At 26.9% G+C, this 19,282-nt stretch overlaps 1 protein-coding gene and 1 long non-coding RNA gene across 2 annotated transcripts in view; both read right to left on the bottom strand.

Moving 5' to 3' along the window:
* UBL3 (ubiquitin like 3) overlaps positions 1 to 19,282 on the bottom strand; it is a 463,144-nt gene that overhangs the window by 49,162 nt on the left and 394,700 nt on the right. The window contains exon 3 of the mRNA XM_075302631.1: positions 6,897 to 7,005. Within this exon, the coding sequence (XP_075158746.1) occupies positions 6,897 to 7,005 (109 nt within the window). The remainder of the gene's footprint in view (positions 1 to 6,896; positions 7,006 to 19,282) is intronic.
* Positions 17,686 to 18,955, bottom strand: LOC142231947 (uncharacterized). Its single transcript, XR_012720971.1, has 2 exons — positions 18,769 to 18,955; positions 17,686 to 18,704 (listed from the first exon to the last, which is right to left on the bottom strand). It is a non-coding gene; the product is annotated as an uncharacterized LOC142231947 (long non-coding RNA).

Genomic DNA, 19,282 nt, shown 5'->3' with positions numbered 1-19,282 from the left:
GAAATAAATTTTTGACAAATTTGACAAATAAGAAATAAATTTTGACAAAATTTCTATAGAAATAAATTTTGACGAAATTTCTATGGAAATGAAATTTTGACAATTTTTTTTATAGAAATAAAATTTTGCGAAAATTTTGTATAGAGAAATACAATTTTGACAAAATTTTCTAGAAAAATAAAATTTTGATAAAGTTTTCTAGGGAAAAAAATTTAAGAAAATTTTTTATAGAAATAAAAATTTGAAAAAAAAATCCTATACAAATAAAGTTGTCAGAAAATTTTCTATAGAAATAAAATTTTCCGAAAATTTTATCAATTTTCCGAAAATTTTCTATAGAAATAAAAATCTTCTATAGAAATAAAAAAAATTTCTATAGAAATAAATTTTGACAAAATTTCTATAGAAATGAAATTTTGACAATTTTTTTTATAGAAATAAAATTTTGCGAAAATTTTGTATAGAGAAATACAATTTTGACAAAATTTTCTAGAAAAATAAAATTTTGAGAAAGTTTTCTAGTGAAAAAAATTTAAGAAAATTTTTTATAGAAATAAAAATTTGAAAAAAAATCCTATACAAATAAAGTTGTCAGAAAATTTTCTATAGAAATAAAATTTTCCGAAAATTTTATCAATTTGCCGAAAATTTTCTATAGAAATAAAAATCTTCTATAGAAATAAAATTTTGACAAAATTTCTATATAAATAAAATTTTGACAAAATTTTCTATAGATATAAAATTTTGGGAACATTTTGTATAGAAAAATAAAATTTTGAGAAAATTTTCTAGAAAACTAAAATTTTGAGAAAGTTTTCTAGGGGAAAAAAATTTGAAAACATTTTTTATAGAAATAAAAATTAAAAAAAAAATCCTATACAAATAAAATTGTCAGAAAAATTTCTATAGAAATAAAATTTTCCGAAAATTTTCTATAGAAATAAAAATTTTCTGTAGAAATAAAATTTTGACAAAATTTTTTATAGAAATAAAATTTTGACAAAATTTCTATAGAAATAAAATTTTGACAAACTTTTCTATAGAGAAATACAATTTTGAGAAAATTTTGTAGAAAAATAAAATTTTGAGAAAGTTTTCTAGGGGAAAAAAATTTCAGAAAATTTTTTATAGAAATAAAAATTTGACAAATTTTTTTATAGAAATAAAATTTTGACAAAATTTTTTATAGATATAAAATTTTGCGAAAATTTTCTATAGAGAAATATAATTTTGAGAAAATTTGCTAGAAAAATAAAATTTTGAGAAAGTTTTCTGGGAAAAAAAATTGAGAGAATTTTCTATAGAAATACAATTTTGAAAAAAAAATCCTATACAAATAAAATAGTCAGAAAATTTTCTATAGAAATAAAATTTTCCGAAAATTTTCTATAGAAATAAAAATTTCCGAAAATTTTCTATAGAAATAAAATTTTCCGATAATTTTCTATAGAAATAAAATTTCTATAGGGACAAAATGTCTATAGAAATATTTTGACAACTTCCTACATATTTTTTGCTGGGTAAGCAAACCCGCACATTTATGTGGGTTTGTATCTGTTAGCTTCTGTGCTTTTATTTTCTCTCCCCCAACATGAAATTTATTACCTGAGGTCATGCAATGTGTGCAAAACAAAAAAAATAGCTAAGTCCGCACTAAACCTTTAGAGAGTTTAATGCATATATATACGCTTTGCCAAACCAATTGGGATTCCATTTTAAAGTTGTGGTGTTAAAATGTTGTGCGTTTGCTTATTCATTCATGCATACATTCATTTAGAAGTAGTGCGTCATAAAACTTCATGTAAGGGAACCTCCACAAAACCATAAAACACGGCAGAAAAGTGTTAACAAACCATTCTTTTACTGCGGGCAATTACACCAAATCCATACACATACATACAAGCAATGGTACACGGGAAAAAAGGCTAATACAAAATTTTTTAAAGAAAAACTATATTCATACATTAATCACTCAAATTAATAGTAAATTGATTAAAACATCACTTACATCAAGTTCATATTATATATTGAAACAATTCATATTCGTAAATAAATCAAACCAATTTTTTGTATATCAATCGGTATGTGAGATTTGTATGCACAAAGGCAAATTTGTTGTTGCGTGGCACAGTGTTGGAATATCGCAGAATTGAAACAAACAATATTCTATAGAACATTTTCTGACAATTTTATTTCTATAGAAATTTTTGTAAAATTTTATTTCTTTAGAACTTTTTTGGAATATTTTATTTCTATAGAAAACTCTTGTAAAATTTTATTTCTATAGAAAATTGTCTGCAAAATTTTATTCCTACCGAAAAGTTTGTCAAAATTTTATTTCTATAGAAAATTTCAATTTTATAGAAAATGTTGTCAAAATTTTATTTCTTTAGAAAATTTTTGTCAAATTTTGATTTCTATAGAAAATTTTGTCAAAATTTGATTTCTATAGAAAATTTTGCCAAACTGTAATTTCTATAGAAAATTTTGCAAAATTTTATTTCTATGTATATATTTATATATATATTTTTAAATTTAATTTCTATAGAAAATTTTGTCAAAATTTGATGTCTATATAAAATTTTGCCTAAATTTTATTTCTATATAAAATTTTCTGAGAACTTTATTTTTATAGAAATTTTCTGAAAATTTTATTTTTATATAAAATTTTGTCAAAATTTTAGTTTTTATATAATATTTTGTCAAAATTTTAGTTTTTATATAAAATTTTGTCAAAATTTTATTTCTATATAAAATTTTGTCAAAATTTTAGTTCTGTATACAATTTTGTCAAAATTTCATTTCTATATAAAATTTTGCTAAAAATTTATTTCTATAAAAAATTTAGTCAAATTTTTTTTTTCTATTGAAAATTTTGTCATAATTTGATTTCTATATAAAATGTTGTCAAAATTTTATTTCTATATAAAATTTTGTCAAAATTTCATTTCTGTATAAAATTTTGTCAAAATTTTATTTCTATATAAAATTTTCTCAAAATGTTATTTCTATATAAAATTTTGTCAAAATTTTATTTCTATATAAAATTTTGTCAAAATTTTATTTCTATATAAAAATTTGTCAAAATTTTATTTCCATATAAAATTTTGTAAAATTTTATTTCTATATAAAATTTCGTAAAATTTTATTTCTGAAGAAAATTTTGCTAAAAATTTTTTCTATTAAAAATTTTGTCAAAGTTTGATTTCTATATAAAATGTTGTCAAAATTTTATTTCTATATAAAATTTTTTCAAAATTTTACTTCTTTAGAAAATTTTGTCAAAATTTTATTTCTATATATAAATTTGTCAAAATTTTATTTCTGTATAAAATTGTGTCAAAATTTTATTTCTATATAAAATTTTCTCAAAATTTTATTTCTATATGAAATTTTGTCAAAATTTTATTTCTATATAAAAATTTGTCAACATTTTATTTCTATATATAAATTTGTCAAAATGTTATTTCTATATAAAATTTTATTTCTGTATCAAATTTTGTCAAAATTTTATTTCTATATAAAATTTTCTCAAAATGTTATTTCTAATTTTTTGTCAAAATTTCATTTCTATATAAAATTTTGCTAAAAATTTATTTCTATAAAAAATTTAGTCAAATTTTTTTTCTATTTAAAATTTTGTCATAATTTGATTTCTATATAAAATTTTGTCAAAATTTTATTTCTATATATAAATTTGTCATAATGTTATTTCTATATAAAATTTTATTTCTGTATAAAATTTTGTGAAAATTTTATTTCTATATAAAATTTTCTCAAAATGTTATTTCTATATAAAATTTTATTTCTGTATAAAATGTTGTCAAAATTTTATTTCTTTAGAAAATTTTTGTCAAATTTTGATTTCTATAGAAAATTTTGTCAAAATTTGATTTCTATAGAAAATTTTGCCAAACTGTAATTTCTATAGAAAATTTTGCAAAATTTTATTTCTATGTATATATTTATATATATATTTTTAAATTTAATTTCTATAGAAAATTTTGTCAAAATTTGATGTCTATATAAAATTTTGCCTAAATTTTATTTCTATATAAAATTTTCTGAGAACTTTATTTTTATAGAAATTTTCTGAAAATTTTATTTTTATATAAAATTTTGTCAAAATTTTAGTTTTTATATAATATTTTGTCAAAATTTTAGTTTTTATATAAAATTTTGTCAAAATTTTATTTCTATATAAAATTTTGTCAAAATTTTAGTTCTGTATACAATTTTGTCAAAATTTCATTTCTATATAAAATTTTGCTAAAAATTTATTTCTATAAAAAATTTAGTCAAATTTTTTTTTTCTATTGAAAATTTTGTCATAATTTGATTTCTATATAAAATGTTGTCAAAATTTTATTTCTATATAAAATTTTGTCAAAATTTCATTTCTGTATAAAATTTTGTCAAAATTTTATTTCTATATAAAATTTTCTCAAAATGTTATTTCTATATAAAATTTTGTCAAAATTTTATTTCTATATAAAATTTTGTCAAAATTTTATTTCTATATAAAAATTTGTCAAAATTTTATTTCCATATAAAATTTTGTAAAATTTTATTTCTATATAAAATTTCGTAAAATTTTATTTCTGAAGAAAATTTTGCTAAAAATTTTTTCTATTAAAAATTTTGTCAAAATTTGATTTCTATATAAAATGTTGTCAAAATTTTATTTCTATATAAAATTTTTTCAAAATTTTAATCCTTTAGAAAATTTTGTCAAAATTTTATTTCTATATATAAATTTGTCAAAATTTTATTTCTGTATAAAATTGTGTCAAAATTTTATTTCTATATAAAATTTTCTCAAAATTTTATTTCTATATGAAATTTTGTCAAAATTTTATTTCTATATAAAAATTTGTCAACATTTTATTTCTATATATAAATTTGTCAAAATGTTATTTCTATATAAAATTTTATTTCTGTATCAAATTTTGTCAAAATTTTATTTCTATATAAAATTTTCTCAAAATGTTATTTCTAATTTTTTGTCAAAATTTCATTTCTATATAAAATTTTGCTAAAAATTTATTTCTATAAAAAATTTAGTCAAATTTTTTTTCTATTTAAAATTTTGTCATAATTTGATTTCTATATAAAATTTTGTCAAAATTTTATTTCTATATATAAATTTGTCAAAATGTTATTTCTATATAAAATTTTATTTCTGTATAAAATTTTGTGAAAATTTTATTTCTATATAAAATTTTCTCAAAATGTTATTTCTATATAAAATTTTGTCATAATTTGATTTCTATATAAAATGTTGTCAAAATTTTATTTCTATATAAAATTTTGTCAAAATTTTATTTCTATATAAAATTTTGTCATAATTTGATTTCTATATAAAATGTTGTCAAAATTTTATTTCTATATAACATTTTGTCAAAATTTTATTTCTAAATAAAAATTTGTAAAAATTTTATTTCTATATAAAACTTTAATTCTTTAGAAAATTTTGCTAAAAATTTTTTCTATAGAAAATTTTGTCAAAATTTGATTTCTATATAAAATGTTGTCAAAATTTTATTTCTATATAAAATTTTATTTTTATAGAAAATTTTCTTCAAAATTTTATCTCTACAAAAAATTTTAGTTCTATTCAAAATGTTTGTGATTTTTTTGTATATATCGGTTCAGTGTCTCACCTTCAAAATGCATATGCTAAAGTTAAGAGATCACAGACTTTCGTGTTGGAAAGAGGAAAAAGTCCAAAAACAAACAAAGAACAAAGCAAAGGATATTGAGTACAAAGGTATTAAAGCCTTTTGCAAGGCCTGATGTATGCGAGAACCCATTGACGCATACATATGCATACATCAATACATTGTGTCGTGCATTCATACAAAGCCCCCCCATACTACAAATGATGGTCTCTAATGTAATAACGATTGGGACAATCATGTAGTTGACGAAATTCGTGCATCGTATGTCGGTGATTCTGTTATTTACATAGCAACGATTGTAAAACACAACAGTTAGCCAAGTGGTCAAGTCGTGGCCAGACTATTCTTCTTTTCTGGTGTTATTCAGTGGTGTTGGTGATGGTGGTATTGGTGTTGCTGGCATTAACACACTTTTGTGCATAGCAATTACCAGAGTTGTAAATTTTTTGTATAACCTCAATTTACATGCCTCACAAACAGACTCGCATATACACACACGCACACTTACAATGGTCAACAAAGCGAAGAGTGTAGAGTGAAATTCGTTTCACTCTCAAAAGGAAAATCGCCTTTTGAGCCTACTTTAGTGATGGCTTTTGTTTATGCTGCAGGTGTCATTGCTGTGTTATAGCCGCCGCGACCGTCGTCGCCATTGCGTATACGTGCCAATGTGCTTGGCATCCATAATCATGATGGGCTATTTGTCTGCCATTGGCCATGTGTTTTGTACGGGCCCGCTTTAACAACTACCTTCAATGGTGATGATGGATGAATGATGTGATTCTCTATTTGAAGCTGCTCCTTTCACTTGATTGTTGTTCAACAAAAACAACAACAAAGGGAAAAGAGCAAACACTCAAAGAACAACAACAACAGGGCAATGTTAACATCAAAGGCTTTTTTAAATAGCTTCAACATCATTCTTTTTTGCTCTCTCTCTCATACCTTTGCAACAAAGAACGAATAATTTATATTTTTTTTCTGTACTTCAGTGCACAAATGTTACGGTATTCATGTGAATGTGACTGGCGTTAAAATTTTCCTTTACTATGATCATGTTTTTGTTTTCTTATAGAGAAGAGAACATTTTGGATTTCTTTAAGAATTTTGTAATTTAATTTTTGTATGACAATTTGAGAAATTTTTGTCGTTGAAAATATTTCTAAAAATTGAGGAGTTTTATTTTTATTACAACTCTTTACGTTTTGCACTTACCTTCGGGCCAATTATCGAATACTGTTTGTGCAATATCACCAGCTGAATCTGTTGGATTAAATAGGAATTCTTTTGTTTTGCCGCTCACTAATATTAAACGTAAGTTTATCTGAAAATATATAGAAGAGATTATAGAGATATATTAATCAAAAATAATAATAATAATTGAATATATTTAGAAATATAATTATTTAATATCTACATATTTAATATAGATTGAAAGAGCTGAAATAAATCTAAAATAAATAGATATTAATTAGAACATTAAAATTAAACTCTTATAAGAGGACACATCCCAAATGTTTTCCAATAAAAATTTGAAATTTAAAAAATATTCAATTAAATCTTAAATTAATTAAAACAAATATTTAATAAAAAAAATAATCACAAAAACTAATTGCATAAATTATTTTTTTTTATAATTTACTATAATTTATGTGATTGGAGAAATTTTATTTAAAAATTAATTGGATCAATTAATTTCGTGATTAAAATAAAAAAAATGTTTTTCTATGTAAACTAAGTATTTTCTTTTTTTTTAACAGAATTGTTATTCACTGTTAACAGTTCTCTTAAAGTTACACTTATTGTCACCCCACAGCTATCCATGTAAGTAATTATTAAATTGTGTTAATACCTGTATTTTTCATAAAGAACATGCAAACAGCGAATTCTTCCATTCCCTTTATGATATTTGACACAATTGTATCAAATGTTAAAGTGTCAAAATTCTCCATTGACATTTGGCAATTGAAGGTAATTTCTTTAAAACCCAAAGAACATTACTTATGCATAGCACATACACACACACATACATCTCCTCACACCCTGTCCCCCACGCAAACTACAAAAGTGGGAATTGACATCAAAAGAAACGTCGGAATGTGAATGAACATGACACCTGAGTGAGTTGTAGTGATGCCATTAAATTGTTGGTCTTTAGAAATTTTCAAAGTGATACAAGAGTGAACTATTACACGAACTACATGAGCACATTAAGAAATTGAGAACACTCATTAACACACTAGGGCTGCCTAAATAGAAAAAGCACGCATACACAAAAAACCCACTTTTTTGTGTAGTTGTCATTAGTACCCAAGTCATGTTCGTAGAGTATGAATGCATCTCATCTACACTTATCTGATGATGATTACACGCAAAAAAATAATTCTTTCCTCCCAAACGAAATTTTAGACAAACAAAGTTCGTTTCTCATTTGCTTTTCGCTGTAAGGAAGTGTATTTGGAAGAAAAGTATATACTATTTGTGATAAACGTTTTTTCTTTTCCAGGATGTAAAAACAATTTCATAAAGACTAACTCAAAAAAATTTTTTTTTCTGGCTAATTGCATTTTCCCTCACATCTTTCTCACTTCCACGAAGATTTTTAGTTCTTAGCACCTTTTTCTGTAATACAAACAATGTAGAAGAAATTATACGATTTTATAAATTTTTAAAATTTTTTTACCTTTCGCCTGGACGGAGAATCGAACCGCGGACCATGCACTTTGTAAGCCAACACACTAACCACTGAGCTATGTACCTGTTATGGTCATCAATAGATAAATATCCATATAAGTTATATTTATATAGCATAGCTTGTGGCGCCCACGAACCGAATAAACAAAGTTTATTTAACAGAAACAAACATTTAGTTTGGCAACGTGGAGCAGTGGTTGCTACGTCTGACTCTCATGCCAAGGGTCGTGGGTTCGATCCCTGCTTCGACCAAAGTTTTTTTTTTTTTTTTTTTTTTACATACATTCTACATATGTTCGGAAGATTCCGAAAAAAATGTTCAACATTACATTGTACTATATTAAATTTTGAACTGTAAAATGTGTTTTATTAAAGACCAAAAGTCAGAAAAGAACAGTGTTTGATATAAACGAAATGGACTCTGTTGTTGTTTCAAAAATAACTTTGTTTATTGAAAAAATAATAACTTTGTAACAAACGAATTTTTTTGGTGATAAAAGTTTAAAATTTTCGAAGCAATTCAAAAAACTCTAAGAAAAGAAAAACGTTTTCGGTACACGTTTTCCAAACGTTTTTTTTCTTTGCGTGTAGGTAAGAGAAAAAGGGAGGGATAGGGTGAGCGGAGCAAAAGAACACCAAGAAGTTTTTGGGGACATGTTTTGAGACCGACAAAAACTATGGCAGTTTTCAGGAGTACTCAAAGGTTACCAATTTTAGTCTTTCCACATTGCTCCACCGTAGTGTTGAAATAAAATAACATTGCGATAAATTGCCCATGTTTATTCTTGCATGTGTCTGTTTTGTTGTTGTTCTTTTAATTTGTCTGTATTTGGCAATGTGGTGTTGTTGAGACTTTTCGCACAACCTAGGATCCCATAAAATGAAGTGAACGAACAAAAACCCTAGAATCTATGGTAAACACATTGGCCAAAAACAAAAGACGTCATCATCATGAACATGAACTGAATATCAGAACAACATATATATATATATATATATATAATAAAAAAAAAACAAAAACAATAAAACAGTTGTAATAAAACTACTAACCTACTTAACAGCAATTGTTTTAGAAGACACCTTTTGAGTAACTCTGCCAAAAAGACAAGTACAAGTATGTGGGTATCCTATGTGGCCTGAAAAGTGGTTACACTTAAGGAAACTAAAGTGAGTAGTAAACTAAACTAAATTCAATAAAATTAAATAAAAATTAATAAATTAATATATATCGATTTTATCTTGCGGAGAAACATACTCCAAATGAACAGAGAAGAATGGGAGTCAGCAGTGCAATGTTGAACAATAAAAGAGCTCGGTATAGCGATCATTATCGTTTGTAGACGAAGAAACTAAATCATTTTAAACTACGTTGCAAGGGAAATTTTAATTAAAATTACAATTATGAATAAATTTAAAACTAAATTAAAAATAAAATTACTAACGAAAGAAATTTAAATAGAAAATCGTTATTTATGTATTTATATCTGTGAAGATATATTGCGATATTATCTAGAGGTGACAAAAACACCTAATTAATACAGAATGTGGGAGTTAACAGTACTATGTAGAACATTGAGAGAGTCATGTATAGCCAACACAGAACATTACCGTAGATTTTTAGACGAGGAACGATGATTCGAATAAATTAAGTTTTAAGTGAAAATAAAATTTAAATAAAAATTACAATTATAAAATGAAATTAACTCTAATTAAAAATTCAAAATAACATTAAATGAAAAATCATTGTTTGGTATAAACAACTATACTTATGTCAGTGAAGATAAATTTCCATTCCATCTTCAGAAGACACAAACACTAAATTTACAGAGCATATGAGAGTTTACAGTGCTATATAGAAAATTAATAAGAGCTCGATATAGTGATAAGAGAGCATTGCACTAGGCTTTTAGAAGGTGAAAGGTGACTAAAGTTAAAATTAAAATTAACAATTTTTAATAAAATTTACAATTATGAATGAAAACAAAATTAATAAGGAAATAAAATATGGTAAAATTCAAAAATTATTGTTTTGCAATGAAGATAAATTACGATTTTATCTTGCGCAGAAACAATCTCCAAATTAACAAAACAATATGGAATTTAACCGTGCTATGTGGAACAAGAGCTCGATATAGCGATCTTTACCATTAACGGAGAAACTTTATCAGATTAAACCACATTACAAGTAAAAATAAAATTACAATTCTGACTAAACTTATAACTATAATAAAAATTAGAAATAGAATTAATATAAAAATAAAATTAACTAAAAAATCATTGTTATGTTAACTCCATCGTTATGCAGTTAACAGTGCTATGTAGAACATTGAGAGAGCCCTATATAGTCAACACAGAACATTACCATAGATTTTTAGACGATGTACTCGATGTTTCGAATAGACTAAGTTTCAGATGTAAATAAATTTTAAATAACAATAACAATTCTAAAATTAAATTAATTTTAATTAAAAAATTGAACATAACATTAAATTAAAAAACATTGTTTAGTATAGAAAACTATACCTATATCAGTATATCATCTTGAGGAAACACAATTAGAACATATGGGAGTAAACAGTACTATATGTTCTACATTAATAGCGATAAGAGAGAATTGCAATAGATTTTTAGAAGGGGAAAGGAGACTACATTAAAATATGTATGCTATGTAGAACATTAATAGCGATAAGAGAGAATTACAATAGATTTTTAGAAGGGGAAAGGAGACTACATTAAAATAAATTACAATTGAAAATAAAATTTGAATTAAAATTAGATTTATGAATAAAATTAAAACTAAAAATAAAACTAAAGTGAATTAAAATAAAATTAAATATTGTTTAGTATACACATATAATAATGTCAGTGAAGGTAAAATTCGATTTTATCTTGCAGACACGCAAACTCCAAATTGATAGATAATTTAGGAGTTAACAGTGCTATGTAGAACAATAAAAAAGCTCGGTATAGCGATCATTACCATTTTTGACTAAGAAAGTAGGTAGGTCACTTGTAATTACAAGTGAAAATAAAATTTTAATTAAAATTTCTGTTATGTACACTCAAAAAAAGTGAACTCTCTATTTCACTAAAGCCAATTTAACTTTATTTTAGTTCATGGAATTATGTTTAGAGAAAGTTTTCTTTACTATGATAATTTTTTGTGTACGTTAGTTAAATTAACTAAATCCGAGGAAAACAAAATTTACTCAAATGAAGCATAAAGATTTTCTAAATTCGTGTCTTCTACAAAATAGTTCAGAATTTCTTTAAATTTGTAAATTTTAACAAAAATGCGTCCATCATGAACTTCGTATGTTACTAAAGACATTCTTGGAATTTTGAACTCCAAGTTTTTCCTTCAAACTACAAAATTTTCTTTATCAGGTGAAAAAACATAGTTGTGTCTAATAAATTTTCTTGAATTTGTCGAAAAATATTTACTTATTTTTATGACATCGGCGTGATGCCAACGTTTGTAATATTGTTTAGTTAAAATTTTCTACAAATATTCAAAATTTTCTAAAATTAACCGAAAGTTTTCCTCCTGGTAGGTTCACTGTTTTTTGAGTGTATAAACCTTAAACAAAAATAAAATAAATATTAAAAATTTCTGAAATAATTTTGTAAATAAATAAAATTAAATAAAAAAATATTGTTTATGTACTTAGTATGTCCGTGAAGATTTATTGCGATTTTATCTTGAGGAGACACGAACATCAAATTAATAAAGAATATGACAATTAACAGTGCTATGCTATGAACACTAAGAGAGTCTGGTATGGCGATAAGAGAGCAATTGATAATTTGTAAATTTTAACAAAAATGCGTGCATCATGAACTTCGTATGTCACTAAAGACATTCTTGGAATTTTGAACTCCAAGTTTCAGTCCTTCAAACTACAAAATTTTCTTTAACAAGTGAAAAAACATAGTTGTGTCTAATGAATTTTCTTGAATTTGTCGAAAAATATTTACTTATTTTTATGACATCGGCGTGATGCCAACGTTTGTAATATTGTTTAGTTTAAATTTTCTACATATATTCAAAATTTTCTAAAATTAACCGAAAGTTTTCCACCTGGTAGGTTCACTGTTTTTTGAATGTATAAACCTTACACAAAAATAAAATAAATATTAAAAATTTCTGAAATAATTTTGTAAATAAATAAAATTAAATAAAAAATATTGTTTATGTACTTAGTATGTCCGTGAAGATATATTGCGATTTTATCTTGAGGAGACACGAACATCAAATTAATAAAGAATATGACAATTAACAGTGCTATGCTATGAACACTAAGAGAGTCTGGTATGGCGATAAGAGAGCAATTGATAATTGAGAAAGTACGAAACATTCATCAAAAAGACATACCTCCTCCTATTGAAATGTATTTTAAATCGTAAGTGATGGTTACGCTTTTAGTTATAGTTTTTAAAATTTACGATTTCTTCCTTAAGGTGGGTATTGAGTTCGAGTTAGCCGCTAAAATCGTCATTTTTTCACGATTACTTTTCTTTAAAAATCCATTTTATGGAATACGAAATTTGTGAAAATTTGCCTTGGGTTATTCCCCATCAAGTTATAATGAACTCTGCAACAAATATATATAATTTTATGACTTTTTTACTGATTTAGTTTTCACTTTAGTGAAAAAATGGCGATTTTAGCGGCTAAACTCGAACTTAATACTCACCTTTACAAACTAGGCAAAATTTCTTTTTTTTCTCCATGTGTACCACATATATCAAAACCTACCTTACTACACCAAGGTAAAGAGAGACATCAATTTAATAGAGAATATGGGAGTTAACAGTATTATGTAGAACATTGAGAAAGTCTGGCTTGGCGCTAAGAGAGTATTCTAATATTATTACATTTTATGCGACAATTGAGAAACTACGAAACGTTCATGAACAAGACATGCCTCCAATGTGAACTATTGAAATGTATTATAAATCGTATGTGATGATTACGCTTTTAATTATTTTGTTTAATATTTAAGATTTTCCATTGCAAACTACAAAAAATTTCTTTTTCCATGTGTACCATATATCAAAATCTCCTTTACTACACCAAGGTAAAGAGAGGCTTATATGTCTTCATATACAGAGCTCTAGGTTGTATAATAAGGAAGTGAAATGATAACAAGAAAATCATCATCAAAAGATTTTGCAAAGATAAACCCTGAAACATTTGAGAGAGAATTAATGGTAGCGAAGCAAGTAAATGACACATGTGTATGTAAACGAAAAAACGCATACTAGCGTAACTGCTACTAAAAAAGATAGGGTAACATACGTTATAGTTATGACTTGGCTTAAAGCACAGATATTCGTGTGTACTTGGCCCTAATGTCAATGTCGAAATACATTACTATGCCCCCTCAACGCCCAGACAGAGATAGAGAGCACCCAAAGCAAATCTATCACATTTGGCAATGGTGTTTTGGCTGGATATAAAAGAAATCCCTGTTAATACAGTTTCCATATGACCTCAAAGCCATTGAATGCCATCATACATTGTGGTTGATTCCCACATGATTCTTGTGTATAACCAGCTGTGTACGTTAATGATAATCTACTGAGTATATGTATATCCAAGGAGCATTCATGCTGTGCAAATGAGTTCATTTCGTAATCATTAGAGATATGTGATGACAGAAACTCTACTGCCATATTTCACATATCCTCAAATGTGGCTGTATGCGAAAGAGGTATCAATATGGAGGGAATATTAAAAACTAGAAACGGAGAGCTTTACTATGGCTGAGGATATGGCAGAAGATTTAAATGGCCATTTAAATATAAGGCTTGATGGATTAAATTTTGATTTCATGAACAATTTTTTAATTTTCTTCAATTTAGATTGAGAGCAGAACTGAAGTAGTTTTTCAGAATATACACTCCGTTTGGAAATCCATTAACATTTGCCAAGAGGAATCTTTCGTTGCACAAAATTCTTTTCTCATTTTTGCTGTTACTTCAATATTCACTCTAGGGAATTATTGAAGTGAACATATTCTCCATGCACTTAACATATATTTTGGTTATCTTTTTCTTGAATTTCTTTAAATATCTCATATATACCTTTATACAAATGAAAGTAATTTCTACAATACAAAGGCATATCAATTTTATTCATTCATGACTGGATATGAAGCTCCATGGTGATTGAAAAGAAATGAAAAGAAACTTCATTTTAAAGCTGTATCAATAAATTTTGTTCTTTTTGCTGGAATTTGCAACAATATGAGAATTTGTTAATATTGATATGAATAATATATGTGACTTCAGGTTTATCTATAAATAGGGAAAATTATAATTCATTTAGAATTGAAAGTAAAAACTGTATTGTAAATATCTAAATTCAATAAAATAATTTTAATTGGACAAAAAAAATTTATTTAATACAACTAAATTGACCATATTAATTTTATTATTAAATTAAAGAAAAACAATTTTATTAAATACATAATTCATTATTATAGGATAAAAACGAAAGAGTTTTTTTTGTTGCTATTGCTTTAATTATAATAATGTGATAAGCCGAGAAATTTAAGTTATTATCACACTCAAACAAAAAGTGAACCCTCTATTTCACTAAATCCAATTTAACTTTATTTTAGTTCATTAAATTATTAAGTTTGGAGAAAAGTTCCTTTACTCTTCTAATTTTTTTTTTGCATACGTTAGTTAAATGAACTAGACAACGTAAAAAAAATTATATACAAATGAAGATTTACTTCTCACAAAATAGTCCACTATTTCTTTAAATTTGTAAATTTTACTACAACTGCGCCCTTCTTGAACTTCGTATGGCACTAAAGACATTCTTGCAATTTTTAATTTTTTTCTTCAAACTACAAAATTTTCTTTAACAATTAAAAATTTTATTATGTCTTAAAAATTTTGCTAGAATTTGTCGAAAAATATTTTCTTATTTTTGTGATATCCCAGTGATGTCAGCGTTCGCAATATTGTTTTAGTTAGAATTTTCTGAAAATAATCTAGATTTTCTAAAACTAACCAAAAGTTTTCTTCCTGCTGGGTTCACTGTTTTTTCAGTGTATATAAAAAATATGGCGTTTTCGTAGTTATTGTATTAGTTTCAGTGGGTGTTGTTTGATTGAGAAAGAAAACATAGTTTGAGAGATATTGAGAGAGCGTGGAGTAACGATTGTGATTTATGCAGTTTAACGATGGAACGTTATTTCATATTTAAGAGAGAGTAGTGGGTTCACTGTTTTTTCATTGCATTTGAAAAATATGGCGCTTTTGTAGTTATTGCATTAGTTTGAATGGGTGTTGTTTAATTGAGAAAGAAAACATAGTTTGAGAGATATTGAGAGAGGGTAACGATTGTGATTTGTGTATTTTAATGATGAAACGTTATTTCCCATTTCCAAGAGAAAGAGTGGTGGGTAGTGTTGCCAAGTATTGTGAAGCAAAATTTATAGCCGCAAATAGTAAAATTTTTTATAAATAGACAGAAAAATAGGTGAATTACATTTATTTAATTTTCAGTTTAAATTTGATAAAATTTGCTATTTCTAATAAATACTACGATGATATCTAATTCAAGGATGCCTTAATTACACTAGTTTACACTGAAAATGTACACTTGATGAGAGTAGGGTTTTGTATTTTGATCTACTGAATTCGAAAAAAATGCTTACATTTTTTTCGCTCTTTTTTCTCTAAACAAATTACATCTCGAGTTAGAAATATTCGATTATACCGTTGTTGGTACTTAAGTGAAACGTATTAAGATGACGAATAATCGTGTACAATTGGAAATGTGAGTCGTCAAGTCAAATTTTCAAAGAAATCGTATTTTACAATGGACCTTTTCCGCCAGAAAAGTATAAATCGGACATTTCTAATTCGAAAAAAAGAGCAAAAAACCAAAAATAACGGGATATCTCAAAAATAGGGGTTTTTTCCCGGGAACGGGATCCCGGGAATTCCCGGGAAATTAATAAATACTACGATGATATCTAATTCAAGGATGCCTTAATTACACTAGTTTACACTGAAAATGTACACTTGATGAGAGTAGGGTTTTGTATTTTGATCTACTGAATTCGAAAAAAATGCTTACATTTTTTTCGCTCTTTTTTCTCTAAACAAATTACATCTCGAGTTAGAAATATTCGATTATACCGTTGTTGGTACTTAAGTGAAACGTATTAAGATGACGAATAATCGTGTACAATTGGAAATGTGAGTCGTCAAGTCAAATTTTCAAAGAAATCGTATTTTACAATGGACCTTTTCCGCCAGAAAAGTATAAATCGGACATTTCTAATTCGAAAAAAAGAGCAAAAAACCAAAAATAACGGGATATCTCAAAAATAGGGGTTTTTTCCCGGGAACGGGATCCCGGGAATTCCCGGGAAATTGCTATTTTTTCGCTCCCGCTTTCCCGGGAATGAATGGCGGGAATTCCCGGGAAAATTTCTTTACAATATTTTATGTATAATAGAGGGTTTTATATGGCAAATGACAGTTGAAATCTAGTTAAAGTGGATTTTGGAAGTGTAATGTGAATAACTATGGTACCAAGTCGTAGTAGTTGCCTTGAGGAGCATACATAGTCGTGGGTTCCAATCCAGAATCCAACGGGCTCCCAATTGTTAAAAAGAAGTTTGCACTTCCTAATTTATGATTGTCATATTTCGGTAAACCGACATTCCGATAGACTGGTAGACTGAGTAAACCTTTAAAAACAACGGGACATTTTACCTTATGTAACCCACGTTGGCAATTGCATAGTTTCAAAATTTCATAATTATTGCAAGGATGTTCTTTTTATGAAATAAGAAAATTCCAACCTTTTTAAAGATGTTTAATTTAATTTCAAATTTATACCTTATACACATTAGGCTTGAAATCTATTAAAATTGGGGTTTAAAGTCCTTATTTGTAATTGTATTGGGATTTATTTTATTAATAATTTCCATATTCGATTTTCTGTGGGTAATAGAGGTCGCTTCGTGGTACTGCATGTTTGTTTTCCACCGGCTAGGGCTCAGTTCTGCGTTGATTCGTTCATGCCACTATTCCCATCTTAACAATACAACCACATAATTCCTTCCTGAGTACCACTAAACCTGATCACGATAAAACATTTATCCTTAGCTGACAAAGCGATAGAGCAACCCCGATGTCGTTGGGTCGCAACATGCCCTCCCTCTTGGATTGACTTAATACAATCCCCATAGGATCTCTTCGTTGAAATCCCCGAAAGAATGAGCAGAAACCCCCCCTTCTACGTCACCTTGTACTCCAAGTCACTAACACATAATTATTTGTAATTGCTTTTTCATTTATCCACCATTATGTTTATTTAATAAGTATTGATTTAGATTTGGTGAAATGACAATAACCTACACTTATTCTAATGGTAATACAAAAAGTGTAATGTAAGAAATAAATTATGAATCGAAAATATTATTACAAAAAAACTTATAAAATATCGTTAGGCAAAGCCTTGAAACCCTCTTTCAATGAAATTTTGAAATGCAACTAGGCACAATAACTCGAAATGAACGCTTTGGGAATCCCTGACCTAATCGAGCTCGATTGTTAAGGGCCAAATCATAGATCATAAAATAAAAGGAAATCGAGGTTCAAAACCCTGTTACAGTCTTATTTCTAGGTGTAAGAAAAGCAATGAATATCTAGAATAATACCAATGATAATAAAGAAAAATATGACACTAAACGATGACACTGACAATAAGGGATGATACCGCAGTTAAGATACAATAATAGTTGAGTTCAAAAACAAAAAAAAAAGAAGGAAAGTTATGATGCAATAGAGTTTGCTATAAATGTATAATGCGCATACTCTACAAAAATTAAGTAGAATATGGATCTTAAAATATATACAGGATCGGTTAAAAATTGAATTTTTTTTCTTTTTCTTGGATATATAAAAAAAAAATTATTTTCAGCCTACACAAAGGACGACATCAATCACCATTCTGTACACACACGTATACATATAGTACTTATCCACAAAATGTTATTCTGGTTGGCTCCACAGGCGATCTTTATCGGCCAAACCTGTATTGGTGTACGGGCAACTACCGACGCCGGCTGCTTGGATGTCACCCTAAATTCTGTACAAGGTGTAGCCTTCTGGACGCTGGTCGTCCCCTTCATCAAATGGGCGAAAAATTTAGATCAGGTGCAATCACAAAGAAAAATATGATCTGTGTTAGCCTGGTTGTGGCCGTAGCCACTGTAGCTCCAGGAGTTTTTCCTACTTTGCCACGACCTCCTCTCCCTGTTGCCGCTACTCTACAGGCTAACACGTGACCTGCACGAAATAAGAAGTTGATTCGTGAATGATATCGAAAATAGATAGCTTCTCGGAAACTCACCGGTTTTATTACCAAAAAAAAAAAGCGCAAAATGGTTAAAATAATATCCTAGCCCGAATGTTTTAGTAACGGACGTCACTTTATTACGCCTGAATATATTCAACTTTCGCGTCCCCGTATACTCAGTACAATTCCTTATCGTGGCAAACTCGGATAGTACCGTGGAACTTCGCAACTTTCCAAATCGCAATACTACACCCTTTCCCAATAATCGAAAAAAAAAACACGAAAAACAACTCGTGTGCCACGTCACATCAAAAAATCCGAAGCTGATCTGTCTTCAACGTCATTGATGACGTGTCAACCGTTCTGACATCACATGACTCGTTTCGCGGGTAATGTGCCGACCAGTCCCCTCTACCGGTCATTCGAGGAAACGCGTTCACATTACAAACCCGAACAGGGAGCCGAAACCTGTTGGGAGCTCGCTGATTCGGGAAGTGAAACAGTTTCCAGGTGTGGGGAAGAACCGCGACCCTGATACGTTCCACCTCCGGCCGGGCGTGTCACTTGA

The sequence above is a fragment of the Haematobia irritans genome, chromosome 3 (assembly GCF_050003625.1).
Source record: "Haematobia irritans isolate KBUSLIRL chromosome 3, ASM5000362v1, whole genome shotgun sequence".
In the NCBI taxonomy this organism is placed as follows: Eukaryota; Metazoa; Arthropoda; class Insecta; order Diptera; family Muscidae; genus Haematobia; species Haematobia irritans.
The sequence above is the reverse complement of the archived record's forward strand: the minus strand, read 5'-3'. Positions and strand labels throughout refer to the sequence as shown.